Source organism: Podarcis pityusensis (genome assembly GCF_964106645.2).
Source record: "Podarcis pityusensis genome assembly, chromosome: 15".
NCBI lineage: Eukaryota > Metazoa > Chordata > Lepidosauria > Squamata > Lacertidae > Podarcis > Podarcis pityusensis.
The window spans coordinates 482732-497889 of NC_138040.1; the positions used below are offsets into that span (position 1 = coordinate 482732).

General features: G+C 52.9%; 1 protein-coding gene and 1 long non-coding RNA gene across 4 annotated transcripts in view; one reads left to right on the forward strand and one right to left on the reverse strand.

Annotated features, from left to right (window-relative positions):
• The first annotated feature begins 1505 nt into the window (after nucleotides 1-1505).
• Nucleotides 1506-15158, forward strand: part of SMG6 (SMG6 nonsense mediated mRNA decay factor) — a 91336-nt gene continuing 77683 nt past the window's right edge. For all 3 annotated transcript variants that reach the window (XM_080982281.1, XM_080982282.1, XM_080982283.1), the window contains exons 1-7: nucleotides 1506-1653; nucleotides 6313-8023; nucleotides 9351-9543; nucleotides 10859-10969; nucleotides 11499-11605; nucleotides 12373-12451; nucleotides 14986-15096. In XM_080982281.1, the coding sequence (XP_080838407.1) occupies nucleotides 1536-1653; nucleotides 6313-8023; nucleotides 9351-9543; nucleotides 10859-10969; nucleotides 11499-11605; nucleotides 12373-12451; nucleotides 14986-15096 (2430 nt within the window). In that variant the 5' untranslated portion in view covers nucleotides 1506-1535. The remainder of the gene's footprint in view (nucleotides 1654-6312; nucleotides 8024-9350; nucleotides 9544-10858; nucleotides 10970-11498; nucleotides 11606-12372; nucleotides 12452-14985; nucleotides 15097-15158) is intronic.
• LOC308463709 lies at nucleotides 2284-5270 on the reverse strand. Its single transcript, XR_013979703.1, has 2 exons — nucleotides 5036-5270; nucleotides 2284-3420 (listed from the first exon to the last, which is right to left on the reverse strand). It is a non-coding gene; the product is annotated as an uncharacterized lncRNA (long non-coding RNA).

A 15158-nucleotide genomic window follows, 5' to 3' on the forward strand; every position in this document is an offset into this window, starting at 1 on the left:
TGACCTGCCCTAGGTAGACCAGCCTTTCCAGTGTGGTCCTTCATGTGCATGAATGCAGCATGGGGAGTTGCTCCAGACCCAATGTCTTTATGTCCCAAAGTCTTAGCTCAGACTGACCATTGCTTTGCCTCCAGCCCAGATTTTGTCAGCTCCTTCTGACATCATGTTGTTTCTTTCTTGGTTAGTGACAGCAGTGGGGGCATCTGGGGATGGGATGTGGTAATAATAATTATTTATTTATAGCCTGCTCATATGGCTGGGTTTACCCAGCCACTCTGGGCGGCTCCCAACAGAATATTAAACAGAATAAAACTTAAAACGTTAAAAAGTTTCCTAAACAGGGCTGCCTTCAGATGGTAGCAGCATGTATCTCCCCACCACACTCCCTTCCCCTGCAAAAAGTAGGAGCAAAACTTTTAGCTCTGATCTCTGTGTAAAAATATCAGCCCTTGAGGTTTTCCAAAATTACATTTCGGCTGCGCCAAATACCGTATTTTTCGCTCTATAAGATGCACCAGACCACAAGACGCACCTAGTTTTTGGAGGAGGAAAACAAGAAAAAAAATATTCTGAATCCCAGAAGCCAGAACAGCAAGAGGGATCGCTGTGCAGCGAAAGCAGTGATCCCTCTTGCTGCTCTGGCTTCTGGGATAGCTGCACAGCCGGCATTCACTCCATAAGACGCACACACATTTCCCCTTACTTTTTAGGAGGGAAAAAGTGAGTCTTATAGAACAAAAAATACGGTAGTCAAACTATGGAACTCGCTCCCACCAGAGGCAGTGAGGGCCTGCAATGGGGATGGCTTTCAAAGAGGCTCAAGCAAATGCATGGAGGAGGGGGCTCTCACTTGGTGCTCTACAGCTGCTTGGGCCTTCAGCACATGGGCTCAAGTCCGCCTGGCCTGTTTGCTGCCATGGTTGGAGGGCTTGAGGAGAGGGCATGCGCCCTGCTAGAAGGGGAAACGGATGCAACGGCATTTAAATCCCCTCTTTCCCATTCCTACTTCATTCTCCCTCTAAACAGAGCAGGAATTCCCCTCTTTGCGACCACCTTTTCAAAATTAAACCAGCTGAACGTGCTGCTGCCCAAAAATCTCATTTCATGTTGGGGGGGGGGAATGAAATAGGAATCTGGTCCTCAGTGTTTTAGATACAAGGCTGGTTTAAACAGCAGCGCAGGATGCTGCCTTATACTGAGCCCGTCTAGCAGCAAAGCGGCTCTCCCGGATTGCAGGCTAGGGAGCGAGAGAGGTCGGAGATTTAACCGAAGACTCCGGCGTCCCCTTCCTCGTCTATCCTGAGAGCTGAGTTGCTACTCTACCCTTTCTTTTCTCTACGCATCCTTGGCAGGCCACGTGGCCCTGTGGGCGGGGCAAAGGCGAAGCGCTTTCGAGACCCGAGAGCTGCTTCCCGCCCCTCTCTGCTCTGTGGAGGCTGCGCCTGCGCGTTCCGTCCCGCCCCTCGCTCTCGCCCGTGGCGCGCCTTGTCCCGTGTCGGCCGCCGTCCGCCCGTTTCGTTTCCCGGGGAGCCAAAATGGCGGCGGCGGCGGAGCTGGAGCGCGTCCGCGTCTCGGCGGCGGAGCTGAGGAGAGGCGTCCTGGCGGCGGCGGAGGCGGCCTCCTCGGGGGCGGCCAGGGGCAGCGGAGGACCAGGTGGGCGCGCCGGGCGGGGGCGCGCCGCGGGGGGAGGAGAGGCGCGCCCGGCCGGGGCTTCGCTCCGTGTGAACGGGCCGGGGGGGCGTGGCGGGGGGAGGCGCGCGGCGGGCGGGGTCGCTTCCTCACGGCCCGCCGACACGCGAGTTTGCGGGGAGCTTCTTGCAGTTACCACCGCGTGGTGGCGGTGGTTGTCACGGTTCTCACCCCTCGGCCGTTATTCTTACCTTGAGGGGATCAAAATAAAAAAATCCTTCCAGTAGCACCTTTAAGACCAACTAAGTTAGTTCTTGGTATGAGCTTTCGTGTGCAAGCACACTTCTTCAGATACTTGCACACGAAAGCTCATACCAAGAACTAACTTAGTTGGTCTTAAAGGTGCTACTGGAAGGATTTTTTTATTTTGACTATGGCAGACCAACACGGCTACCTATCTGTAACTTGAGGGGATCGTTATCGCCACCATTGTCACCCTCATCTTCGTCGTTATTCTATATTTAATTTGATCTCGGTGGGGTTTTTCGTTTTTATTCTGTTTATTCATTTGCACCCCGCCTTTCCCTCAAGGCGGCTCGCGAAAGATTAAAAACAAAACACAGCGGTGAAGCACAGAATACGTGAAGATACTGATAGTAATAATAGTATTTTTTATTATTTATACTCCACCCACTCTGGGTGGCTTCCAACACATGTAAAAACATCATAAAACGTTAAAAACTCACCAGTGCATAAAACACATGCATTATGTTTTAAAAACATAAAAGACCATAGTTGTTGTTTTTTTAGTGATTAAAACATCAATGGAGTTAGAGCGATGTTTGAAAGAAACTTGATCTGTTATACTGCAAGCAGTAACAAAGCAAAGCAAGAACAGCACAGAAGGCTGTTGTTTTAAAATAAGCACCCGCCTCATTTTGTTGATTGCAAGTACTGTAGTTTTAAAGTTGTGCTTGGAGTTGTGACTCGCCCTGGGGCCTTGTGGGAAAGGGCAGTCAAGCAATAATATTAAGAGCTGTTTCCTTAAAAGCAGTCAGTTCCCCAAAGGCCTGTTGGAGAAAGGTCTTCACCCACCCTCCGGAGGACAGCAAGGAGGGAACCAGCTTTAATCTCTCTAGGAAGGGAGCTCCAAAGTTGTCTGGGGGAGCAGCAGCCACTGGGAAGCCCCTCTCCTGCGTCCACACAAAGTGTGCCTGTGAGGGTGGCAGGATCAAGAGAAGGGCCTCCCCCTAAGATTGCGCTGAAAAAATGGGGTGCAAGCATGGAAGTGAAAGAAACAGATTGGGTGGAAAACAGGCTGGCACAGAATGTGTCCCGTTGAGACTGCACAGTGGGTTTGTGCCATATATCAGTCTTGAAACGAGGTCCTGTGGATCAAGACCCTCCTCACTATGTAATGCACTTTTTGTCCACCATCCCAAGACAGTGAACGTTTAGTTCTTGCATTGGGTTGTGGCTGTTTCCTCTCACATATGTTTTAGTAAGGCCGCAGTCTGAATTGAAACTGGTGATAGACACGTATAGAGCCATACTTGCATTGATTGGGCTGTAAATATGATTTTCAAGTTAATATGTTGGAAGCTGGCTGCAAGCAGGATTCTCTCATTGTGGATGGTGGCTCACAGCAAACGGAGGACTGAGGCTGAGAGATGGAGAAGTTGCTCACAGCCAGCCAGGAACTCCTCTGAAGAGCTGGTAGAACTTGAATCCAGCTCTCCAGCCTGTGGACCACATTGCTTCTCCCCTCTGCAGTCTGTAGTGAAGTCCTACCTGGAATACAAAGCTCAGCTGTCATCCTAAAGTTGTTCCTGCCATTCAGGGGGCCGGTTTCTATGGAGTGGTTGTGTGTTCACCTTAATGTTCCTTGAGGACGGGATGATGGGAAGCCTGGGTGCCTTGCTGGGCTTTTGCTTTTTATTAGCATATTTTTCCGTGTATAAGATGAACTTTTTTGACCCAAAAATGAGGTTCAAAATTTAGGATCGTCTTATACACAGGTAGCGCTGAGGGGGGACAGGCGAATGGTTTTTTGGTACCAGCCCGAGATTGTAAGCGGCGATTGGCTGCTTGATTATTTGGGGGGGGGGGGAATGCCGAAAATCGCTCACCTGCCAGAACGCAGCACACAACCGCTCGTGTCACAGCTGCCCAATCGCAGCCATTAGCCCACCTGATTCCGCTGCAGCAGCCAATAGACAGCTGCTCTTGTCGCAGCAAGCAAGAGTGTGATTGGCAGCCGTTGGCTGCTATCGGGCAACTGATATCGCTCACCCGCTGGAACGAACTGCGAGCCTGAGATTCGAAGTGGCAATTGTAAGCAGTTGTGTGCTGCGTTCTGGCGGGTAAACGATTTTTGGCATCCCCCCCCAATAATCCCACAAAGCTCAATCCCCCCTATTTTCTAAATTTTGAGGCCCCAAAAATAAGGGGCATCTTATACATGGGGGCGTCCTATAGACGAAAAAGTACGGTAGTTCTTCCGTTTGGGTTTGGAAACGCTGGGGAGACTGTTCATTTTAGACTATTGTTTGCTTCCCACTTTTTCCTATTAGTATAAAAACCGAAATGGAGAAGAGAACAGTACGGAATAAAAGAAATCACATTCTACATCCATTAAAACGAATCATAGCATATTGCTTCCGAATTGGCTGCTTGCTTTGTGCTGGTTTACAGATGTTTTCTTATACTTCACTTGTAAGTCTAAGGCCTGGTGGGGGCTGCGCTTATACTTCACTTGTAAGTCTAAGGCCTTAGCAGCAAATGGAGCCTCTCTGTTTAAAGGCAGTATACAGTGGTACCTCAGGTTACAGATGCTTCAGGTTACAGACTCCGCTAACCCAAAAATGGTAACTCGGGTTAAGAACTTTGCTTCAGGATGAGAACAGAAATCGCTGCGCAGCGGGAGGCCCCATTAGCTAAAGTAGTATCTCAAATTAAGAACAGTTTCAGGTTAAGAATGGACTTCCAGAACAAATTAAGTTCTTAACCCAAGGTACCACTGTACCTCTAAGCACCCAGATCTAGGGACTAATAGGGAAAAGGTTTGTCCCATCATGACCTACTTTCTGGCGTTACCTTGGCTGGCTGCAGCTAGAAACCAGACACTGGGCGGGCCTTTGGGCTGACCCAGAAGGAGTAGTTTCTGAGTTGCTGTGCTACATGGACCACCTTTGCCCTGATCCAGCAGATTCTTCTTATGTTTTCATTAGACAAGTTCATGGAGAAGATGGTTTTGCTCTGCCTCCACAGTTGGAGGCAGCAATGGTTCTGAACACAAGTGGCTGGAAACCACAGGAGGGGAAAGAGCTCCTGGGCTCAGATCCTGTTTGGGGGCATCTGGTTGGCCGTTATGAGAAGATGATACTGAACTAGATGAGCCACTCACCTGACCCCCTAGGCTGTTCTTACAGTCTTGCGTTCTCACATTCAGCCAATACTCCAGAAGCTGAGCCATCTTTCCCCACCAGCAGTCCTGTTTTTTCCCAGTGGTCCCCTTGGCTGGAAGGTTCCGGAACCCCACCCCACCAAGGCTCTGTTGCCACGGGCACTGCTTCCTTCGGGGTTCCGATCCCTGCCAGCTCAGAACACCTGAGGAGGGCCACCTGGCATTCCTGGCAGCCTTTGAGCTGGCAATGGCACAGGGAGCCAACCAGTGGGAGCCCCCTGCTACTCTCAGGATGTTCTCCCCTGTGGGAGGTCTGTTCTGGCTTCCTGAATGAATTGGCACAAAGAGGTTCCTGTGGGGTTGGGGCTGCGCGTGTCGTCTTTGGGCCGCATTTGGGGAGAAGCCCGTGAAAAATACTTTGTGTCTGAAAAAAGCACCTGGCAGGGCAGAGACGGCATCCTGATAAAGCTCTGGGAAGCTTTATGACAATACGTCACCATGGAAGTGGCCGTTTGGGTGGGATGTGGTGGGAAGCGCCATGCACGGGGGGTGGGCAAATTAAAAGAGAAACTCAAGTTTGTAACTGTCAGTGTCAGTTTTGTGAGGTGGCCAAGCAGCCACTTGGTGAACGCCAAAGAACTGAAGTGGGGACCAAGAGGGAGGGTCAGAAGGAAACGCATTCATGTCTGTAGGAAAATGTCCATCCAGCTCAGTATTGCCGACATTGGCTGGCAGCAGCTCTCCAGGGTGTCAGGGAGGGGATGCTTCCAGTCCTCCCTGAGCGATGGGGAGCTGTGCTACTTGAGAAATAACATTCCCGCTCTCTGTCCTGTGAGAGAGTCCTGCTTGAAATGCTCTAGAGCAGTGACGGCCAAACTTGGCCCTCTAGCTGTTTTTGGACTGCAACTCCCATTATCCCTAGCTAACAGGACCAGTGGTCAGGGATGATGGGAATTGTAGTCCCAAAACAGCTGGAGGGCCAGGTTTGGCCATCACTGCTCTAGAGGCTCCTCCAGTATGTGTTAGCAGTACTGAGTTGGGTGAACCAGCGATTTGACTCCGAAGGGAAGCGAATTGGCACCAGGTCTGCTCAGTCAGACATCTTCCTCTTGACCCTGTGCTGGTCCTGCTATGTGCTGGTCACAGCTCACTGTTTCCCCTGCCTCTTTGGCTCTCTTGCTCCCTAGGCAAAGCCCACAACCATGTCCCTGATTTCCCTTGGTGCTTCTTATCCGCTCCGAGGCTGACCACCTCCTTGTGTTTTTCCTTCTCTGCAGAGACCACAAAGGAGCCTCGCCACCGCAAGGACAATCGGCGCCCTGACCTCGAGATCTACAAGCCAGGCCTCTCCCGACTGCGGAACAAGCTCAGCTTCTCAGCCAAGCAGGAGGAGGCCAAGGGAGGCGCCCTGGCTGGCGACAGAGGAGCTCCCCTTGCTCCCAGCAAGGAAGAGCCCCCAGCCCCTCAGGACCCCCCCAGAGGAAGCAGCCAGCAGCAGCCCAACGGCCTCTTGGAAGGCACTGCCGAGGCAGGGGCCCCACAAGATCCGGGGGTCTCCCCTGAGGACTGGTGTCCTCGTATCATCCGGCGAGCCAAGAAGCCTGACCAGCAGATCTACCAGCCAGGGAAGCGCCTGCAGGTCCCCTCCAAGGAGCCCGCTGCCCCCCAGCTGGCGGCCGAGGAGCCCCCCGCAAAGGGGGAGCGGGGTGAAGAGCCTGAAAGGGACGCTGGGAAGGGCTACAGGAAGCCAGCGGCCCCTGAGGGGCAGGAAGGGGGCCTGAGCCAGGAGGGGGCCAAGCTCCTCCGTGGCGGGGAGAAGGGCAGGCGGGCCGAGCAGGTCCGGAAAGGCGGTGAGGAGGCAGCTGCCCATAGCAAGGCCCAGAGCACCCCGAAGCGCTACTCGCGCTCAGACAAGCGGCGGAACCGCTACCGCACCTGCAGCACCAGCTCAGCCGGGAGCAACAACAGCGCCGACGGGGCCCGCGGGGAGGCAGAGGCCGGGCGGAAGCGCCAGGAGCCACCCAAGGAGAGGCCCCGTCCCCGGAAGCAGCTCTCCGCTTCCTCCACGGACTCCCTGGATGAAGACAAGGCGGAAGAGGAGGAGGCCGAGGCAGCCCGTGGCTCCAGCAGGGACTCGGAGGCAGCCAAGAGGCGCCTGGAGCACGGCTGGCTCTCCCGGGGCGCCGGCGGGCGGGAGGCGAAGGGAGCCTCAGCGGGCGGCAGGGGTGGCGGGCGGGGGGAGCCCTCGGAGGCAGAGTGGCGCAAGCGGAAGCCCTCGGAGGCCAGCCTGAGCGATTCCACGGAGGCCGCCGAAGTGGGGAAGGGCTCTTCCAGCCGGGAGCCCCAGGGCAGGGGCCGCGGCATCCTGGTCCTCCCGGCCAACACGGACCTCACCGCCAGTGGCGCCGGCTCCCCCGAAGCCCCCCACTCAGGGCCGCGGCTCCTCTTCAGCGGCGGCCTGGGCAAGGGGACCAGGGGGAGGGGCAGAGGGGGCACCGCCCGCCGGCTGTGGGACCCCAACAACCCCGAGCAGAAGCCAGCCTTGAAGAGCCAAGCTGCCCAGCTGCACTTCCTCGACACGGACGACGAGGCGGCCCCCCCGCCCCGGGGGGACACCCGCCAGGCCCAGGCCTCCTACTACCGCTTCCAGAACTCGGACAACCCCTACTACTATGGGCGGGCGGCAGGCCAAGCCCCCTCCTACCCCTACGCCGGGTACTCCCTGCCCTATCAGGTCGGTGCCGTTAACGGGGTTTACCCAGGCACCTATTACCCGCCAGGCTACCCAGGGCAGGCTGAGCCCTACCTGTGCAGCCCCCTCCTGGCTGGGCCCCTCAGCCCCGAGATGGAGCAGCAGGTGCGCAGCCTGCAGCAGCAGGATCTCAGCAAGATCCTCCGCGAAGCCAGCAACCTGGAGCAGCAGCTGAGCAACCTCCTGTCCCGGGACCGGCTCAGCCCTGAGGGCCTGGAGAAGATGGGGCAGCTCAGGTGCGAGGGCTTGGACGAGGGTGGGCGCTGGCAGAGAGGGCGGGAGCTGGTTGGCCAGAGGTGGGTTTGGGGAGGGGTCTTGGCATCACAGCTGTTTTCACCTGCTGCTCTAAGAGCCAGGCAGCTTGCAGGGGAAACCACAGTGGGGGCTCTTTAACTTTGGCCATAATGATACGGCCTAGCTGCTGGATCATGCCAAAAGGGGTCCATTGTGTCCTCCACCCTCTCCTCACAGGGGCCATCCAGATGCCACCAGGAGAAGGCCAAAAGCAAGCGGGACCATAGCATAAAAGCAGCTCTCTCCCCATTTAAGATTCCCAGCAACTGGCCTCCAGGCGCTTAGTAAAGAGGCAGTGTGGCCTTGGACTGGGACCTGGGAGAACAGGGTTCAAATCCCCTCTTAGTCATGAAGCTCACTGGCTGAGTCACTCTGTGAGTCTTTGCCTCCCAGCCTAACCTGCCTCACAGGGTTGTTGTGAGGATTAAATGAGGAGCAGGAGAACCATGTAGGCCACCCTGAACTCAGTGAAGAAAAAGGCAGAATACAAATCAATAATGCTGCCTCTGGCATTGGAGGTGTAACATAGTCAAGGCGGCTAGTAGCCATTGGTAGCCTTACCCTCCATTCATTTGTCGAATCCTTAACAGAACATAAAAGGAGTGAAAGGAAGGCCTTTTCGTAGCAAGAGGATCTTGCTTTTATATTCATTAGTTGCATTTTGCATCTGCGTGCCTTAAAGTGACTTATGCAACAAAAATAAAAACATTAAGATCAGATAGAAAAACAACAGTAAACGAAACCTAAAATACTGGTCCAAACATCCATTCAAAAGGAACAAGTCCTATTCTCTCTTCTTAAAGGAGGAGCACAACCACCAAGGTCACGGACATATCCAGCTGCCTCCCAGTTAAAAACCAGAAGCCTAGGCGAATAATGTATTTTGCCTGTACTCCAAAACAGGGCATTGCTAATTAATGGGGTTCATTGTCAGAAGATGTCCAAGGAGGCTTTAAAAGGGGGTTAAGCTGGTTAGTGGAAAACGAGAAGTCCTGTCTGTGGAATCTGCTGCTTTTGCCTGGGGAGTCACAACAGTTGGGGTTGTGCTATTAATGGACTTGCCAGAAGAGGCCTCTGGTTGGCCATTTTGGGGGAAATGGCATGCTGAACTCGGGTGAGTCTTTGGTCCAACTCAGCTACCGAGCTCCTCTTACATTTGCCCCAAGCATCATTGTGGGTCTGAGTAGAGTCCTGTGGAAGAGATGAACTGTAAGGGGGGGGGGAGTGTTTGAGGCGGAAGCCCCTGGGCTTAGCTGTGCCCCTTTCCAGGGTGGAGATGCTGCAGCTGTACAAGCGCTGCCTGCTGACCGACATCGAGTTTGCTGACGCCCAGAACGTGGACCAGCTGCTGTGGAAGAATGCCTTCTACCAGGTGATCGAGAAGTTCCGACAGCTGCTCAAGGATCCCCTTGGGGAGAAGGCCCAGGAGATCCGCACCAAGCTGCTCCAGATCCTGGACGAGGTAAGGACGCCTGAGGCTGAGCCCTGTGGCCTGGCGCCAGGGGGAGGGCACTGTCCCAAGGGTCGGGATAGTACACCTGACCCCAAATACGGTGGTTTTAAAAACACACGGAAATGAAAAGCTTATGTTAGCATGATGACCCCCTTATGTAAGGAAGAAAAAGCTGTGTCTGTCCCCTAACACGTAGCAAATAGTGTGTAAAGTCAGAAATGTTTTGCAGCCTAGCCTTACCCAACCGGGCACCCCTCTGGATATTTTGGACTACAACTCCCATCAGCCCCAGCCAGCATATCCATCAGAGCCCAAACTGTCTGGAGGCCAACAGGCTAGGCCAGGCTGCTGTAGCCCAAGCAGAACTTCCTGATGCACCCTCTGCACTGTCACCAGCAACGTGCCTCTCAAAACCAGCTCCTGGGAAACCACAAGCGGGGAGAGCTCAGCTGTTGCCCTCAGCTCCTGCTTGCGCACTTCCCTTTGGGGCGTCTGATTGGCCACTGTGAGAACAGGAGGCTGGACTAGATGGGGCCCCTTTGGCCCAATCCGGCTGCTGTAGGGCTCCTATTAGATTTGTACTGATGGCTTTTTAAAAAATAAAATGAGACAAATTCACAGGGGTGGCTAAGCCTGCCTTCTCCCTCTGCTGCTGGAGGCAGTATGCTTCTGAATCCAGTTGCAGGGGCTCACAAGTGCAGGGAGTTCTGCTGGTGGACTTTGCTTTGGGGGCATCTGCTTGTCTGCTCTGAATAGGATGCTGGGCGAGCTGGGGCCCCTTTCACCAGATCCAGCTGCATGGATTTCTGACATTCTGATGACTTCAGCTCCAAGCGGTTCACAAAGCTTCCTGTGGCCCACTGACAAGTGCTGAACGCACAAAGGCTCTGGATCCCTTCCCACTTTATGGCATAAACAACCTGTGTAGGGTGATTCCAAAGCCGAACTCTTGTTTGTGGGCACCCAGAAGGACCGTGGTGGAATCCCAGGAGTTGGTTAGTGATAGCCCCCAAGTCTATTACTGGTGGCGGTGGGGGGACCCAAGGAGGTCAGGATTGCTCTGAACTGGAGGTAAAATTGTAGACTAATAGAGTTGGAAAGGAACTCAAGGGTCATCTAGTCCAGCCCCCTGCAATGTGGGAAGCACAGATGCATTGGATGCTGAGCTAGACAGGCTTTGGTCAACTCCAGCAGGGCTCTTCTTATGGGTGCTGTTATTCCATCAGAAGATTCTGAATCCGGGGCATGTGTTCTTCAAGTACTCTTTCCACGTCCACTCACTCACTCTCCCATCCCTTTTCACTTTCTCTCTCCTGGGTCTCAGGGCAGTGATTTCTTCGACAGTTTGCTTCAGAAGCTGCAAGCGACGTACCAGTTCAAGCTGGAGGACTACATGGACGGCATGGCTGTGCGCAGCAAGCCCCTGCGGAAGGTGGTGAGTCCTGGCTAGGGCCTGGGTCTGTCGGGGAAGCTTTGTTGATCAGGCCCTCTGGGGGTCCCTGGAAGACGGATGGTAAAGGAGACCCTCTCTTTGGGCAGAGGGGAGCTCAGAGCTTTTCCCTGGCGAAGGAAGCAGGCGTGCTGAAGCCCGGCTGTGTCTCCATTTTAAGCTGGAGATCAAATCTCCTTTTGCCCTTGTCAAAAACGAACTAGGATGCTGGAGCTGGGGGGGGGGGGAGTCCTGCCTTTTCCCACCACTCGGCAAGGGGCAGGTGCTCAATCTTGCGAGGGAGGCAAGGAACAGTGTCACAGCCGAGACCTGTAAAGAGGAGATTGGCTTCATTTTTAAAAATAACTGTATGTGTGTGTTGTGTGGGTTGCAAATATCCTTTGGAACACCTGACTTGCCACTCACAGCCTCCATCTAAAATACGAGGGAAGAGTTTTTGGATTCCAGCAGAGGCCTCTCCCCGGCTCTCCCACCCTCCTTCCTGCAACTGATGGGCTTGTTTCCTCTCCCCCAGGTTAAATATGCCCTCATCAGCGCCCAGAGGAGCCTGATCTGCCAAGGAGACATCTGCAGATACCGAGAGCAAAGCAGCGACACGGCCAACTACGGGAAGGCACGCAGGTAGGGAGGGAGGAAGTCCTGGAGGGCATCTGCCTCTCTACGTCATATGCCAGGCCCCTCTGGAGGGGAAGGGACTGTGTCGCTTCATGGGATAGAGCACCTGCTTTGTGTCCAGAAAACCCAAGGTTCAGGTCGGGCTGCGACTGTTCCTAATCAGAGAACCTGGAGAGTCAGTGTGGACAATATTCATCTGGTCCGACTCAGTACAAGGCAGCTTCCTACAATTTTCTGTCTTCAGGAAAGGGCTGTAGCTCAGCTGCAGAACACTTGCTTGGCATGCAGAAGGTCCCAGGTCCAATCTCCAGGCAGGGCTGGGGTTGTTCCCCCGCCTGAAACCGTCCTGAGGAGCCCCTCCCTCTCTCCTTCCAGGAGCCTGCAGTCTAAACGTTGAGAAAGTTGAGTAGACAGAAGGGAAGGGGCAAAAGGGTTGATGTGAGCAGGTGCAGTTACAGCATACTTTTGGGACTTTGTGCCAGTGGTGGGGAAGGGGATAAGGCTGGATAACAAACGTCAGTTTTGAGAGGAGAGCGAACCATAGCACCCCAGAGCGGTTCTTGGGGAACTTCTTTGCATGGGACGAGGTCCGTGTGGCCACACTTCAGATATAGCTGGAATTCCAGCTCCCCAGGGTCACGGTGTCCCCATCTCAGCCACAGCCACTGGCAGGACCTAGCAGAGGACTCTGCCAGTGGCAGCCTCTCCACTCCAGGGTCTCCTGCCCCAATGCAGCCTAGCCTGTCAGTCACTCTGCTCTCTTGCCTCCCCAGCTGGTACTTGAAGGCCCAGCACATTGCCCCCAAGAACGGACGCCCGTACAACCAGCTGGCCCTCTTGGCTGTCTACACGGTAAGAGAGATGCAGGGAGGGAAAGAGCCGGGGTGGTCCAGGCACAGGAGGGTTGTGAGCCTCACGGCACCAGGAGAGGCATCGGCTCGCTTCGCTCATGAAAAATGCTTACATTTCTTAATTATTTTGCCAGTGTTTCAGATGCATGGCAGCTATTTCCCAAATTGCTAATATTTCGTTAGACAAATTAATTCAGCTGTCAAAAATAATTACTAGTAGACTTTATAAGCGTTTATGAAAATGTGGGCATTGCTTCTTTTTCACTTACTGACTGAAATGGATGATTCCTCAAACATCTGTCAATAAGGTTCATTAGATGTACAGAGTTTGCTAGCTTTTTATTCCTGCAGTGTGACCACACAGCACAGCTTCTGGTCCAAAGATATGAGGGTGCTGCAGGTCCCCCTTCAGGACGGAACCCCTCGTTTATTTTCAGGCCTCTGTACTCAAAACCCATTGCAAGTGGCTTGGCATGAGGAAGCGCCACGTCTGTGGACATAAATTCGCTGGGTGAGGGTTATCGAGGACAAATCGTACATCGTGTAGATAGACCATGGTGCTAGGAAGGCGTGTCCTTGTTCTGGTGGAAGGCTAACCAACGATTAAACTGATTTTTGAAATCTTAAGTTGGCATGAGTTTTCATGCGGTTTTAGTCTCTCATTATTTTAGCTTTTCAAAAAGACTTAAATTACTGTTACTATTTTTTTCTTGTTGATAAGTTTCTTGTCCCCCCCCTTTTTTTTTATAAATCCTTTGGGTTTTTTAAAGCAATGAGTATCTAATTGTTATTAAATTAATTAAACCATCTAGACCAGCTGCTGGGTATCCAAGGTGCCAGGTTTGTGTGCAGAATGTCCCAGGTTAAAAGACTGGGAAGGACTCCCTGCCTGAGACCTTAAAGAGCCACGGCTGCCGGTCAGCGTATACAGCAGTGAGCTAAGCAGACCCAGTGGTCTGACTCTGTATAAAGCAACTTCCTTTGCTCTAAAGGATGCAGCCCTAGATGTGGCTGAGTCACATCTGTGTGACTTTGACAGAGACGGGGCTTCCTGCTTTCCCCCCGATCAGCGTAAGGGGTTTTGGAACAAGGTGCCCAGGAATATATATATGCCATTTATTAGGAGCCACACACTTCATTTCTGATTGAGGTCCTTATTAGCACCACTGGAAAACAAACACTCTGTGTCGGTCTCCCCCACCTGGCATCCCTCCTGATGTTTTGGACTACAACCCCCATCAGTGTTGGATGGGACTGATTGGCGTTGTAGTCCAAAAACTTGTTAGGGTTTCAAGGTTGGGAGAGACTACTCTCCATTCTCTGAGCTAGCAGGAGTTCCTTTGCAAGAGAGTCTAGAGCCGTGGTTCCCAAACTTTTTCAGGGCCCCAAGCCCTTGGTTCTAAAACTCATTCTCAGGAACCCCTACCCTATAAAAAGCATCATTCAGAATTTGCGCAACCCACTAAGGAAGATAATAACACAATGAAATTCACTAAAGAATATCACGTGAAAAATATTTTTTACGCATCCTTACAAAAACATTTATAGCGTGAAATATTACTATATAATATTAATATAGTACATTTCCGAGCACAATTCAAAGTGTTGGTGCTGATCTTTAAAGCCCTAAACGGCCTCGGTCCAGTATATCTGAAGGAGCGTCTCCACCCCCATCGTTCTGCCCGGACACTGAGGTCCAGTGCCGAGGGCCTTTTGGCGGTTCCCTCCGTGCGAGAAATGAAGTTACAGGGAACCAGGCAGAGGGCCTTCTCAGTAGTGGCACCCGCCCTGTGGAACGCTCTCCCACCAGATGTCAAAGAGAAAAACAACCAGCAGACTTTTAGAAGACATCTGAAGGCAGCCCTATTTAGGAAAGCTTTCAATGTTTGATGCATTACTGTATTTTAATATTTTGTTGGAAGCTGCCCAGAGTGGCTGGGGAAGCCCAGCTAGATGGGTGGGGTATAAATAAGAAATTATTATTATTATTATTATTATTCACCAAAAGAGCATGAAGCTCCACCTACCACAGACGTACGGTAACTAAGGCATAGGAAAATTACCAATCATTGGCCATCTTGTGATAACTCAGAATTGTAAATACAGACCAATGCGGCTAAAAGAAATAGCAGTAAAACTCTCAGTGTAAAGCTGCTCACTAGCTACAATGGCTCTGCTCAGCCTCCACAGTCAGAGGCAGCAATGCTTCTGGATTCCACTTGCTGGAGATTACAGGAGAGGATCCTGCCTCCTGGTTCCCTACAGGCAGCTGTTCAGCCCCTGCGAGAACAGGATGCTGGGCCATTGGCCTGATCCAGCAGGCTCTTCTTATGTTCTTAGAGTTTTGCCCCTGGCAAAGACCTTATCCTGTGGGGCTTGTGTTTGTTGCAGTCCTAGAAGCTTCATCTGCCCCTCTCCGTCCATTGCCACCTCCCCTTTCTCAGCAAGAAGGAGGGTGTTCCCTTTGGATCCCCCCAATCGCCCCTCTGTCGGGTACTGTCTTGTAAGGGGATCTTCCTGTTGTTGTCTCTGCAGAGGAGGAAGTTGGATGCAGTCTACTACTACATGCGCAGCCTTGCGGCCAGCAACCCCATCCTCACTGCCAAGGAGAGCCTCATGAGCCTCTTCGAGGAGACCAAGCGGAAGGTAAGGGGTGGGGTGAGGGCTGCGGACCCCTTTCCTCGCCCCCAGCCTCCCTCTCTGCCCAG